At 39.8% G+C, this 15,112-nt stretch overlaps 1 protein-coding gene across 3 annotated transcripts in view; it reads left to right on the top strand.

Moving 5' to 3' along the window:
- Positions 1-15,112, top strand: part of SUPT16H (SPT16 homolog, facilitates chromatin remodeling subunit) — a 42,218-nt gene that overhangs the window by 3,470 nt on the left and 23,636 nt on the right. For all 3 annotated transcript variants that reach the window (XM_072724400.1, XM_025992116.2, XM_072724401.1), the window contains exons 2-3: positions 12,730-12,822; positions 14,657-14,827. In XM_072724400.1, coding sequence (XP_072580501.1) covers positions 14,693-14,827 — 135 coding nt within the window. In that variant the 5' untranslated portion in view covers positions 12,730-12,822; positions 14,657-14,692. The remainder of the gene's footprint in view (positions 1-12,729; positions 12,823-14,656; positions 14,828-15,112) is intronic.

The raw sequence follows: 15,112 nt of genomic DNA, 5'->3' as shown, positions 1-15,112 counted from the left end.
GAACCGCTGAGCCACCCAGGGATCCCCCTGATGTTGGGAAATTTCTAAAACATCAATGAGAAATAGTGTCATTTGAGAGATGAGTAAAAAGGCTGAGTCAAAAATAAGGAAATCTCCGTAGTGACTAGAACTTACCCTGTTGTATGGCTGTGCTTGGATGTTTGAGTCTGGTCCAGATCTGCCTCTAAAATTTTTACATTAGAACTGCTGTGGGCAGAAAGGGTTTGCAGCCCCTATTTCTGTGTTAGTAAACTCCAGGTGCTAGTGGTGGGTCATGAGAGGGGGCTGTGGGCTGCTCCTCTGGCCTCTTAACTGGGTCCTTATTCAAAGCTCCCAGCCTCTTGAGCATTGTGATCCTTTTTAACCAGATATTATGATTATTATGTATGGTGTACGAGGTGAAGGAGGTTAGTCAGCGTTGTGCAGTCCCAGCGTTTCGAAAACCAAGGGAAACGATATCCAGGCATACCTGTAGCCCATTTGAGACCTAACTCTTAGGACATCCTGCTGTAAGTGAACCTTGACTTCAGTCATCTGTCTATTATCCCAAAAGAAGTCCGTAAAATGTCAGAATGTGCAGCTGTTTTCAAAAGGAATGCTGATCCGATGCATTCGTTCACTTGTGTTTGGCACCGGTCGGGACTGAAGTGGTGGGTGGCTCTAACCCTAAACAGAAAGTTTGTGCCTGTGGAGAAAACTATATGCCGTAGTGTCTGTGCTTCTCTCCGTTGCCACTTGCTGGCTCTGCTGATTTTCATCACGGACAAGTTTCTTGTCCTGGATTGCTCTCCAAAACCAGGCAGTTACCTTCTATGGCTTAAGAAGGTTCATTAAGATACAGGCAATTCCCATGCTGCTTTCAGCAAGATAATGGGTCCCTTCTACCCATCCCATTTTTCATGGCTCTTTTATTTTGAGGGAGATAGAAAAAGGCGTTAAGTGGTGCATAGGTCTCTTGACTTCAAGAAAGAGGAGAGCTGGGATCCCTGGGTGGCGCAGCGGTTTGGCGCCTGCCTTTGGCCCAGGGCGCGATCCTGGAGACCCGGGATCGAATCCCACGTCGGTCTCCCAGGTGCATGGAGCCTGCTTCTCCCTCTGCCTGTGTCTCTGCCTCTCTCTCTCTCTCTCTATCTCTGTGTGTGACTATCATAAATAAATAAATAAAAAATTGAAAGAGGAGAGCTAGATGGAAATAAACCTCTGGTTGGGGTTTGTTTATTCTTGCGTGTTCAACTTTTATAGTCTACTGTACTTACCCACTTTCTTAGATTTATTTTTTATTTCTGTTACCAAGTGTGGTGCCTGGCATGTAGTAGGCACACAGTGAACAGTGGTGACAGTTTTTGAGCTTTGATGCATCCCTTTCTTGGTCTCAAGAGACTTCTGTCCAGGCTATATATAGGCGGCCGTAAGTCCTTTTCCTGGACCTGTTCACCTGTTGTCCCTATGTAATTATTCTCCAGGTTGCCTTGGTTGGATGATGAATTATATCCTAGCTATAACAAGGGACTTCAGAAATGTTTCAAAGAAGTTAGTTCCTATGCTGCAGTATTTCCCCAACTTTTATCATTCTGATGTCACCTTCACAATTTTTCCTCTTTCCTCGTTAACTATATGTACCTTGCACTTTTTTTTTTTAAGATTTTATTTATTTATTTGAGAGCGAGAGAGTACAAGCAGGGGAGGGGCAGAGGCAGAGGCAGATTATTCATTGAACAGGGAGCCTAAACCTGGGGCTCCGTCGCCTCCATCGCCTCCATCCCAGGATCTCGGGATCATGACCTGAGCCAAAGGCCAGTGCTTAACTGCGCCGCCCAGGTGCCGCTGTACCTTGTACTTTAAAAATTGCTTTTAATCAAGTAATACATACACAGTGGGGCGCCTGGGCGGCTCAGTCAGTTAAGCATCCTACTCTTGATTTTGTCTCAAGTCTTGATCTCGGGTTCATGAGTTCAATCTCCACTCCCAGCATGGAGCTTACTTAAAGAAAAAAAAAAAAGTAATGCAAGTATAGGTTTTTAAAAACCAGTCACCTGCCCCAGAAGCGATGGCTTTTAGTTCTTCTGTTTCATGTTTTGAAATACTGTCTATATACTGTTACTTCTTGGGTTGTCAGTTTTAGATATTAACTGTTGTTTTGGTAGTTTTAAATTTGACTTTTCTGTACCACCACACTTGTTTTCACTTCCCTACCTCCTAATACTTTCTAAATCTCTTCCTCACACATAATTATGAAGAGCTTCCAACATACAGAAAAGTGAAAGAATTTTATAGTGAACACCTTGTGTACCCACCACCTCGATTAAGTTGACATGTTATTATGTTTGCTTTATCACATCCATCCTTCTTGATAAGTTTTTTCACAATTTTTGTTAAAATCAGTAGTCCATTTACATTTTTATGCTCATGTAGATGAAGTAATAGAGTACAGTTACCTTTCCTTTTCTACACAGTTTTTCATTTTTCCTAACTAGTGACTGCCTAAATTTTCCTTTTTTTTTTTTAAATATCCCTAACCCTAACTTTTTCATGCAGTTCTGTCATAATCTTTTTTTTTTTTTTTTTTTTTTAAGATTTTATTTATTCATGAGAGACAGAGAGGCAGAGACACAGGCAGAGGGAGCAGCAGGCTCCATGCAGGGAGCCCGACGCGGGACTCGATCCCAGGTCTCCAGGATCAGGCCCTGGGCTGAAGGTGTCGCTAAACCGTTGAGCCACCAGGCTGCCCGTGTTCTGTCATAATCTTATCAATCTTTCCTTTTAAAATTCTCACACTTGTCAGATATCTTAATTCTTTTTTTATTTTTTTTCAACCACCAACACCATCCACCACCACCCCCAGCCTGATTACATTATATTGTTCTATCTGTGCAGGTTGTCCTCCAAGCCCCTTGAACTCGGGACTTTCCAGTGTTGGGTCTTCTGTGTCCTACAACCCTTGTCTTGATTTGTTTTTTCTGTGTTAGAGCATTTCCTCCAAGAGCTTCCTAAGAAAGGTTATAGAGAATATATTTTCCAGAGCTGTTGTGTGCCTCACTCTATCTTCACTTTTGGTTGGTAATATAGCTCAGTGGGAATAAAATTCAAGGTTGAAAATCTCTCAGAATTCACCTCAGAATTGCAAAGCTACTGTTTTTCAGTCTTGAGACTTGAAGTATTACTTTTCAGAAGACGGATGGGTCTCTTTCCTGATGGCGTATATATGGTCTGCTCTCTCAGAAACATTTAGAATCATCTCTTATCCCTTGGGTTTTGAAATTTCACTGCCTTGGTAGGAGTCTTTTTTTTTTTTTTTTTTTTCTCCTCCTCTTATTGAGTTGAGAAGTCAGGGGCCCATTTAGTCTCAGGACTCAGTGATAGAATCATTCATTGGTTACTTTTTTCCCTCCATTTCCTTAGTGGTCTCTTTTGTTTTCCCCCGAAATTCCTATTCAGGAGGTTTAGATCTCTTGGCTTAAGTTTGGTGATTATCTTTGTTGGTTTATTTCTTTTTCTATTTCCAGTATTGTTTCTTAACTTTATTTTCCCACTTTTTATTGATTTTTCAAAAAATTTTAGATATTTTTAAGTTCACTCTTGTCCTCTATTTTGTTTCATTGATGTGCTATATTTATTATTTTATAGGAGATGTTTTTATTTTTATCTTCTCTCCTCTGTCTTGTCTGTTTCCTCTGGGTTTCCTTGCTTTCTTAAATATTGACAGCTTCACAGAAACCAAAATAAGGCTTGGCTACCCATCCGTATTAATAATAAGATAAGAAACTGGCAGCTGTGCGTGAATGGGGCCTCTCAACTAGTTCGGTGTAACTGTAGAGTGAATAGGCTCACTCACTCCTTGACGGACCCCCAGATGTCAGCATCTCAAGTGTTCTCTCTGAACTCAGTGAGGATGTACAAAGAAAAACTCTCTCAATTGTTTTCTTTGGGATAGTCATTCCCTATTATGGTCATTCAAAGTACAGACTTTCATTTAATTTTCTAAAAATTACTTGCCTTCTGGTAGGCCTAATATTTGAGTCTACAGCCTTTTTGAGCCCATTTTTTTCAGAGAATAAAGTCTTTTTGCATAGGGATTAGGTGTTGTGTCAGGGCTTCCAAGAACTGCGTGGGGTGGGGGGGTCCCTCTCTTAAGCTTACTGACCAGACCTCCTGTTTTTAGTCCTGAACTCCTCCAAGTGCAATGTGTACCCCATTCCCTTTCCATGCTACTTGGTGCCTCCTAAGTTCAGTGTTTGAGGTATGCATATCTACTGATACCTTACCAGAGAGAATGCTTGTCAGGCATTCTTGGAGTGTAACTACCACAGCTCTGCTTAGTCATTTCCCCACTCTTTGTCCTCTTCATCTTCCAAAAAACTGTTGAACTCTTTAAACCTAAATATATTCAGAAATGATACTTTACATCGCTATGAATGGAAAATTGTGTCACTTTCCAAAAATAAAAAGTAGCTGTTAAAAAAAATAAAGATAATGTAATCATAGCAGCGTTATTAAATTGTAGCAAGTGTTAAGGACTAGCATTAAACATATACAATCTTCTTTAAAATTTTATTTATGTTTTTATTTTAATTCCAGTATAGTTAACATACAGTGTTATATTAATTTCAGGTGTACAGTATAGTGATTCAGCAATTCTGTGTTAGTCCATACTCTTCATAAGTGTACTCTTCATCCCATCACTTATTTTACCAACCCCCCACCCACATCCCTTCTGGTGACCCTCTATAGTTAAGAATCTGTATCTGTGTTTGTCTCTTTTTTCCTTTACTTGTTTGTTTTGTTTCTTACATTCCACATTGGAGTGAAATCATGTGGTATTTGTCTTTCTCTGACTTATTTCACTTAGTATTATATTCTCTAGCTCTGTCCATATCATTGCAAATGGTAAGATTTCATTCTTTTTCATAGCTGTGTATGTATATATATCTCCTGCATCATCTTTATCCATTCATCTATCTATGGACCCTTGGCGGCTTCCCTAATTTGGTTATTGTAAATAATGCAATAAACATAGGGGTACATATATCCTTTCAAATGGTGTTTTCATATTTGGGGGGGTTAAAAACCCAGTAGCATGATGACTGATCGTAGGATATTTCTGTTTTTAACTTTTTGAGGAACTCCCTACTGTTGTCCACAGTGGCTGTACCAGTTTGCATCCCCACCAGTAGTGCACAAGTGTTCCTTTTTCTCCACATCCGCCAACACTTGTTTCTTGTATTTTTTATTTTAGTCATTCTGACAGGTGTGAGGTGGTATCTCATTATGATTTCAGTTTGCATTTCCGTGATGATCAGTGATGTTGAGCATCTTTTTATATGTCTGGTGCCCATCTGTATGTCTCCTTTAGAGAAATGTCGGTTCATGTCTTCTGCCATTTTTAATTAGATTATTTTTTATGTTGAGTTGAATAAGTGCTTTATATTAATTTTGGATACTAACCCTACCTATATCAGATATGTCATTTGTAAATATCTTTTTCAACAGATAGTCTTGATATGATCGAGTGGATTTAAAAAGAAAAATCTGTAACTTTTTTTGCTCTGTAATTGAATATTTAGAGCCACATCTGGATCATCTAAAATCATCTCCTATATGGGGTGTACACACACTTTCAGAAAGTCTGTTGTACTGTACGTATTCTGTGCTAATAATGCAATCAAAAACTAATCTTTGACACCAGTAACTGTAGTGGTGTGGTATGTAGTGAATTTTTAACAAATAGCCTTTTGGTCTGTAATAATAATGATGACAAATACATAGTAATTACTGTGAGCTACACACTGTTCAGAGCCCTTTATATACATTAGCTCATTTAATTCTTGCAGCATTGTTTATGATTGAAGAGAGTGGAGCATATCGATGTTAAATCACAGTGAGTGGTGAGATCACCGATTCAAACCCAGGCAGTCTGTTTACAGAGTGACCCCTTACCAGGAGGCATTGGTGCCACTCTAAATACAGAAGACAGACCTTGATACATATTGCTTGCAGTTGCTGAAGAATTTTCTGTTAATTTTAAGAAGTCACCAATGCTAACATCTTACCTGAAAAGTTTGTCAAAAGACTAAGTCTCTTCATAGGTAAAAATCAGAAACCTTCCAAGGGATACGTTTTTATCTTTAGGATCCTAATGAAATCCTCATCTGATTTGTTAACTGAAAAAGAGAGATGGTAGGAAAAGTAAAACTTTAATCTGATACTCTGTAAGAACTGTATGCTAATGGAAAGTATGTATTTTACATTTAACATGTGTATTTTAATTAGGCTTTCAGCACTTTTTAAAAAGTCTAAATGAGGGATCCCTGGGTGGCGCAGCGGTTTGGCGCCTGCCTTTGGCCCAGGGCGCGATCCTGGAGACCCGGGATCGAATCCCACGTCGGGCTCCCGGTGCATGGAGCCTGCTTCTTCCTCTGCCTGTGTCTCTGCCTCTCTCTCTCTCTCTGTGACTATCATAAATAAATAATAAAAAAAAAAATTTTTTAATAAAAAGTCTAAATGATCATGAGTGTAAGGACTGCTTCCATCCTTTGTGTGGGAGTTCTGTGCTGGGTCGGGACTGGGGTTTTGAATGTGGTGATGCATAGTGTACATCAGGTTGTATCATGAGGATTACAAATAATAAACGCAAGGCACGTAAAAAGGGCCTGCTCAGTAAATACTGTCATTCCCTCTGAAACACCCATTTCAGCAAGACTTGGATGTCAGGTGGACCAAACAGACTGGAAGGCGGCAGAATTTGGAGACAGAAAGAGTTTGGTGAACTTTGAAAATCTGCACACCAGGGGCCACTGGTGGGCCCATCTAGGAAGGGGGCACTGGGCTCACAGGTCCAGATTTGACAGGCTTGCGTCTGAGTTCTGCAGATCAGCCCAAGCAGAAGGGAGCGTGTGGGGATCTGGGGCCATTTAAGCAGCACGGAGCCGAGCCCCAGCTCCCTCCAAGAGCCAGGCTGGCGCTGGGCATTGGGGGTGGGCTGGTCCTGGGACAAGGTGCTGGTGGCCTTGTAGTATTTTTCTTTTTCCTTTTTTCAACCAGTTCACTCCACTCTTATATTTTTTTTGTTTATTTTTTATTTATTTATTTTTTTATTTATGATAGTCACACAGAGAGAGAGAGAGAGAGGCAGAGACATAGGCAGAGGGAGAAGCAGGCTCCATGCACCGGGAGCCCAACGTGGGACTCCATCCCGGGTCTCCAGGATCGCACCCTGGGCCAAAGGCAGGCACTAAACCGCTGCGCCACCCAGGGATCCCCTCCACTCTTATATTTTAAAACAAAGCCCGGGCAGCCCTGGTGGCACAGCGGTTTAGCACCGCCTGCAACCCAGGGTGTGATCCTGGAGACCAGGGATGAGTCCCACGTCAGGCTCTCTGCATGGAGCCTGCTTCTCCCCCTGCCTGTGTCTCTGCCTCTCGATCTTTCTCTCTGTGTCTCTATGAATAAATAAATAAAATCTTTAAAAAAAAATTAAAAAAAATAAAACAAAGCCCAACATAATTTAATCTGAAAATATATTTTATATGTAACATGTAATAGAAATATTTTACATTATTATATATTACGTTACTTCCGGTAACTTAGGCAAGTTTTATAAACAAATAACAAAATCTTCCATAGTTTCAGATGGGATCTGTACAAGGTGTTTGTATTCATATGGTTTGAAAATACAAAATGACATCTCAGATTTTGCTGTCCAAAATACTTGGTTTTATTGTAATCCTTTTCACTGAATCACATTTTAAGAAAATATTTTTCTAAATTCATGGTCTTTAAATATCTAAAATTCTCCTGTTAATACATTTCTTTCCTGGGTTAGAGCCCACTGGTTCTTGTGAAGAATCAATCAAGAACTTTCTGTGAAATGGTCAGAGCAGCTGGGTTCCAAGAGAAATTAGGATTCACCCTCGCATCTTTGTGATTGACATTAGAAAACTAGGCATTTTTTACACAATGAAATCCATAGGATAGTTGAGTTTGTTTCCGCATCTGCATGAAAAAGCTGAATATGTGGGCCTTTTTTTCCTCATTCTCTTTTCTTTTCTTTCTTTTCTTTTCTTTTCTTTTCTCTTCTCTTCTCTTCTCTTCTCTTCTCTTCTCTTCTCTTCTTTTCTCTTTTCTTTTCCCTCCCTCCCTCCCTCCTTCCCTCCCTCCCTTCCTTCTTTCCTTCCTTCCTTCCTACCTTCCTTCCTTCTATCCATTTGAGGGAAGGAGAGAGAGAGAGAGAGTGGGAGTTATGAGTTTACCTGTGTGCACATGTAGGAGCCCAGGCAGGAGGAGGGACAGGGAGAAGCCGACTCCCCACTAGGCTCACTCCCAGGACCTCAGGATCTTGACCTAAGTTGAAGGCAGAGGCTCAACCGAGACACCCAGGCACCCCCTCTCTCCATATTTTCAATCTGACTGAGATCCCTTTGGATGATTTTCCCATGTTACTAGTGATTAAGTTACATGATTATACTCTTTGTATACTTTTTTTTTTCTTTTTTTTTTTTTATGATAGTCACAGAGAGAGAGAGAGAGGCAGAGACATAGGCAGAGGGAGAAACAGGCTCCATGCACCGGGAGCCTGATGTGGGATTCGATCCTGGGTCTCCAGGATCGTGCCCTGGGCCAAAGGCAGGCGCCAAACCGCTGCGCCACCCAGGGATCCCACTCTTTGTATACTTTTAAGAAATGTATTACTATGTATTTTGAATTCTTATATGTGTTGATACCTTTTTCCTTGTTGAAAAATTTTGACTGGAGTAAGACTTCAAGTATCAAAAAATACTAAAATGGACTTTCTAATTAATTTCAGTGGCATTTTTTGCAAACACATACTGTAATCCCAGTGGGGGGGAGATTATATTGATCTGTATCTAGAACGTGTAAGCATTAAATATAGGCAAGTGCCTGTTAATTTTTGGAGATTCAAGGTAGCGGTACTAGTATTGCCACAAAATCCATGTTTACTGAAAAATTGGAGCATATGTAGGAAAAATTGGGATCAGTGGACCATTGATCTATTGATTTGTATCTAAAACATGTAAGCATTAAATATAGGCAAGTGCCTATTGCAAATTTGGGGGAGATTTAAGGTAGTGGTACTAGTATTGCCACAAAATCCATGTTTACTGAAAAACTGAAGCAAATGTAGCAAAAATTGGAAGAGGACAGAATGTTGAATGCCAAAATTACTGTATTACTGCTATGTCATAGGAATCATATAACACAGTGGTTCTCAAGCTCTGATAGCAGGACCCCAAAGAGCCTTTCTTTGTATTGGTTGCATCAAGTATACAGAGAAAATCTGGCCTCACACATACATCAAGCTGGAAGGGGGAGGATATTTTAATAACCTTTTTAGATAATTATGACTATTCTTTGATACATTAAAACTCGAGAAGTGTTAATGTTTTATTTTTTAAAGATTTTATTTACTTGAGAGATAGTGTGCACGTGCACAGGCAAGGAGAGGGAGGCAGAAGGAAAGGGAATCCTCAAGCCAACCCCCTGCTGAGTGAGGAGCCTGACACTTGGGGCTCAATCCCAGGATCCCAGGATCATGACCTGAGCCAAAGACATGCCCAACAACAACTGAGCTACCCAGGCGCCCCAGAGTGGTAATCTTTTAAAAGTTAGTTGTAATGTGGAATTTGAAACCAAAACCTTCTACTTTTTATACTCTAGTTACTGTACCTTTGATCCTTTACCTGTGGATGAGTTTGTAATATCATGCATTGGTTCTCAGTTGTGCAGATGTTCTAAATGTTAAACATTTTATTATATGATATCAAAGAATTGTGTATGTTAATATCACCACTAACAGGGAAACTAAGTTCACAGTGGTGAATCAGCTATTTCAGAATTCTAATTTTTGCTTAAAAACTCAAATTTTATCAACTACATAAGACATCATTTTCCTTGAAGTAACAGACTCACTTCATTTTCAAGTAAATGTATGCTAGATACTCAGGTCGGCCTAAATGGCATCTTCAACTTGTTATTCAAGTGATTGTAAAGTTTTCCTTAAGACAACCATCATACTTCAGTTTGCACACAGAAGTGCTTTAGTATACTTCCCATTTCTTTACACAGAATGTTGAAAATACATCCTCAAGGATTTCTTACTATAATCATTTTTGCTGCATCAAGGACATTCTTAGAGAAGCTGCTCATACCCACCCACCCCCCTTCCATGAGAGTGCAGTAGTGAAGAATTACTTGGGTGCCACTGCCTAGATTCATGAAAAGGCACTGGCCATTTTTAACTACCATTGTTTTTGCATCATCACTGAGAACTAATTATAAAACTTTACCAACTTGAAGAAAACATTTTCTCACTGACAATCAGTAAGTGAATGCATGGTTTCTACATAGCAATTTCTTTGTTATATATTTTGTTGTGGTAGAGAAATTCAATAGAAACCTCAATTGGAGGGATCCCTTGGTGGCTCAGCGGTTTAGCGCCTGCCTTCAGCCCAGGGTGTGATCCTGGAGTCCAGGGATCGAGTCCCGCATCAGGCTCCCTGTGTGGACCCTGCTTCTCCCTCTGCCTGTGTCTCTGCTTCTCTCTCTCTCTCTCTCTGTGTGTGTGTGTGTCTCTCATGAATAAATAAAGTCTTAAAATAAATAAATAAATAAATAAATAAATAAATAAATAAAGTCTTTAAAACTCAATTGGTATTATATTTGGATTCTTACTGGCAACCAGAAGCCTTGACAGGTGAAGAATCTTATGTATGTGTTTTTCTTGACTTTGTGGGGGAAGTTAAAGATGTGACCTTCTAGCCCATAATTACCAGTCGTGATCTTATTGAGCTATTCAAGGGTAGCTCATGGTTGAAGGACTCATACTTCTCAATTTCAAAACTGATTACAAAGCTCCAATAACCAAAATGACATGCTATTAGTGTAAAGGTAGACACATAGATAATGGAATAGAATTGAGAATCCAGAAATAAACCTTTACATTTGTATCATTTGTTTTTTATTTTATTTAGATTTATGTGTTTATTTGAGAGAGAATGCATGCAAGTGAGGGGAGCAGAGGGAGAGAGAAAGAACCTTATTAAGCAGACTCCCCACTGGACTCAGAGACTGAGGCAGGTCTTGATCTCATGACCCTGAGATCCTGATCTGAGCTGAAACCAAGAGTCATACACTTACTTAAACCAGCTGAGCCACCTAGGCCCCCCAGGACAGTTCAATGAAGGAAAGAACAGTCTTTTCAAACTGGATATCCTTATTCAAAAAAAGGAAGTTAGGACCTTTCTGTACACCATTCACAAAAATTAACTCAAAATCAATCATTAGATCTAAATATTAGAGCTAAAACTAAACTGTAGAAATAACAGGTAAATCTTTATGTCTCTGGATTAGACAAAGGCTTCTTAGGTATGAGATGAAAGAGCACAAGAAAATAATTTGGACTCAATTTTTATTTCTTAGGACAACATCATTATGAAAGTGAAAGAATCCACTGAAAGGTGAAAAATTTGCAAGTCCTATCTGATAAGAGACTTGTATCTGGAATATAAAAGGAACTCTTAAAATTTAATAAAGCAGTAGTTCAGTTATAGAATGGGCAAAGGATCTGAATAGGCACGTAAAGGTATACAGATGGCCTATAGTCATGTGAAAAGGTGCTTGGCATCATTAGCGGTCAGGGAAATGCAAATCAAAACTATGGTGAGATAGTACTTCACACCCAATGGATGGCTCTAATAAAAAAGTCAAGCGGTCAGAATATGGAGAATTTAGAACCCTAATATATTGCTGTTGAGAATATAAAATGGTGTAGTCACTTTGGAAAACAGTCTGGTTAAACTGTTATCTTCAAAAAGTCAAACATAGGGATCCCTGGGTGGCGCAGCAGTTTAGCGCCTGCCTTTGGCCCAGGGCGCGATCCTGGAGACCCAGGATCGAATCCCACGTCGGACTCCCGGTGCATGGAGCCTGCTTCTCCCTCTGCCTATGTCTCTGCCTCTCTCTCTCTCTCTCTCTCTCTCTCTGTGTGACTATCATAAATAAAAAAGTAAAATAAAAAACAAAAAAACAAAAAGTCAAACATAGAATTAAACATATGACCTAGCAGTTCTTCACTTAGGTATATACTCAAGTATGTCTACACAAAAACTTACATGAGTGTTCATAGCACCATTCATAGTAGCCAAAAAATGGCAACAACCCAAATGTCCAGCAGTTGATGAATAGATACAATGTGGTAGATCCATACAGTGGATTGTTATTCAGTGACAGAGAGGACAAAGTACTGACACATGCTACAGCATGGGTGAGCCTTGAAAGCATGTTAAGTAAAAGCCAGACAAAGGCCATTTATATGAAATGTCCAGAATAGATAGACAAATCCATAGAGACAAATTAGATTAATGGTTGCCTATGGCTGGGAGGAGATGTAGAGTGATTGCTCATGGGTTTCATTTTGGGGAGATGAAAATGTTCTAAAATTAGATTGTGGTGGTTACATAACTCTGAATACACTAAAACCATTGAATCGCACACTTTAAATGGATGAATTGTGTGTGAATTATCTCTCAGGAAAGCTATTTAACAAATAGAGTAACTAATGACTGTGAGGCTGCCAAGGAAATGTGTACCTTAAAGTTGGAATTTTTATTAGGAAAAAATATATATATATACACCCTGGGTAAATACTGAACTCTGCATTCCAGTTTTTCTAGGATAAAAAGAAAATGACCAAATTACCCACTCTTTACTTTTCAGAAAGGAGAAGATGAATATGCCAACGTTGATGCCATTGTTGTATCAGTGGGTGTTGATGAAGAAATTGTTTATGCCAAATCAACTGCCTTACAGGTAAGAGGTTTATGGCAGTCTCAGCCCTGAGAGTCATTGAATCATCACCTGCACTGTTCAGTGTGGTAGTCACTAGCCACATTAAAACTGTAATTCCTCAAGCCCAAGTCTTGAGTACTTGGTACTGGCTACCATGTTAGAGCAGGTAGAGAGTATTCCATTCTCACTAAAAGTTCAGTGGACCCAAAAAAAGAAGAAAAAAGGAAGATTTAAAAACTTAAACACATCCTTATATAAAAAGAAACAACTATATTTCAACTGAAAAAAGGAACATAAAAGTTTACTGGAGTGTGCTGATTTAGAACATAAGGACAGAGAAGTCTGTAAGTTGGGATATAACAAAAATCGAACAGTGAATTAAGCAAAATAGTTTCCTATTTTTAAAAATTGTATTAGAGCTCAGGCATGAGTGGGGGGAGGGGCAGAGGGAGAAAGAAGCAGACTCCCTTCCGAGTGTGGGACAGGACACATGGCCTGATCCCTGGACCCCAAGATCATGATCTTTTTTTTCTTTTAAAGTTTTTTTTTTTTTTTAAGTTTTTTTTTTTTTTTTTTTTTTATGATAGTCACAGAGAGAGAGAGAGAGAGAGGCAGAGACATAGGCAGAGGGAGAAGCAGGCTCCATGCACCGGGAGCCCGATGTGGGATTCGATCCCGGGTCTCCGGGATCGTGCCCTGGGCCAAAGGCAGGCGCCAAACCGCTGCGCCACCCAGGGATCCCTCAAGATCATGATCTGAGCCTAACCGAGTGACCCAGGCGCCCTGAACCCAATGCTTCAGGGGCGCAGCATTTTTGAGGTCTCTGCTAAAAATAGAGTCTAGCCCATGGTGCAAGAGCTCTAGCCATTACATCTACAATCCAAACAAAGAATGGAAAACGGGAAAAAATGGACACTTTTTTTCTCTTTATAAGGAGACTTGCTTGAAGTCCCACCAAATACTTCTACTTATAACATATTGGCCAGAACTTAATGGTCATACTTAGCTGTGACCAAAGAGGAGAAATAGTCTTAATGCTGAGTAACTGTGCCCAGCTGACAATCCCATCTTTCTGAGGAAGCAGAAATGAATAATTGGTAGGCAACCAGTAGTCTTTGGGGTAGGTAGAATGTGCAATTGCCTGATGTGCTACTGTGTCCCTGGTTTTATGCATTTCTGTCCTACTAAACCATATAGTTCCTATAAACATGAAACATCCAGATGAATTGATGGTCTTTATTATGGAATTTTTTTTTTTTTAATTTATTTATGATAGTCACAGAGAGAGAGAGAGAGAGAGAGGCAGAGACATAGGCAGAGGGAGAAGCAGGCTCCATGCACCGGGAGCCCGATGTGGGATTCGATCCCGGGTCTCCAGGATCGCGCCCTGGGCCAAAGGCAGGCGTCGAACCGCTGCGCCACCCAGGGATCCCTATTATGGAATATTTCAAACATCAAAGTAGATAAAAGACTATATTGAACTCCCATGTACCCATTATCCATTGCCAGCTCTTAGCCAGTTTCATTTTATTTGTATCCACATATACATTTTTTCCCCTAAGGTTTTATTTATTTATTCACAAGTGACAGAGAGAGAGAGAGAGAGAGGCAGAGACAGAGACATAGGTAGAGAGAGAAGCAGGCTCCCTGCAGGGAACCTGATGTGGGACTTGATCCTAGGACCTCGAGATCACACCCTGAGCCAAAGACAGGTGCTCAACTACTGAGCCTCCCATGTGCCCCCACATCTACATTATTTTGAAGTTCATTCCAGATATTTTATAAATATTTCTGAATAAGTATATATTGATTTTTAAAAATCTGTAAATACTGTTACCGTTATTGTCTCCTATAGACATGGCTCTTTGGTTATGAACTAACTGATACTATCATGGTCTTCTGTGATGACAAAATCATCTTTATGGCCAGCAAGAAGAAAGTGGAGTTTTTAAAACAGATTGCCAACACTAAGGGCAATGAGAATGCTAACGGAGCCCCTGCGATCACACTGCTGATAAGGGAAAAGGTCAGAACTAATAATGTATCAAAAAAAAAAAAAGAATGTATCATAAATGTGAAAGAATGTTTAAAAGTGATGAACAGAAATGCCCTCTAGGAATTTAAAAGGATACAGGGGATGGGTTTAGCTGACTGTGGTTGTAATTAGTCACATCTTTGTTGTGTTTGTTAGAAAAAAGTTCGATAACCCTGTCCTGCAGCAAAACATAGAGGCTGTGATAGTCTGTTGAACATTCACTTTATCTGTGCATTATCGAGAATACTGTCCACTTGTTTTCATCTTAGTTCCTTC

This window comes from Vulpes vulpes, chromosome 10 (genome assembly GCF_048418805.1).
Source record: "Vulpes vulpes isolate BD-2025 chromosome 10, VulVul3, whole genome shotgun sequence".
Lineage (NCBI taxonomy): Eukaryota > Metazoa > Chordata > Mammalia > Carnivora > Canidae > Vulpes > Vulpes vulpes.
Note: the sequence above shows the minus strand (reverse complement) of the source record. Positions and strands in the feature narration are given on the sequence as shown.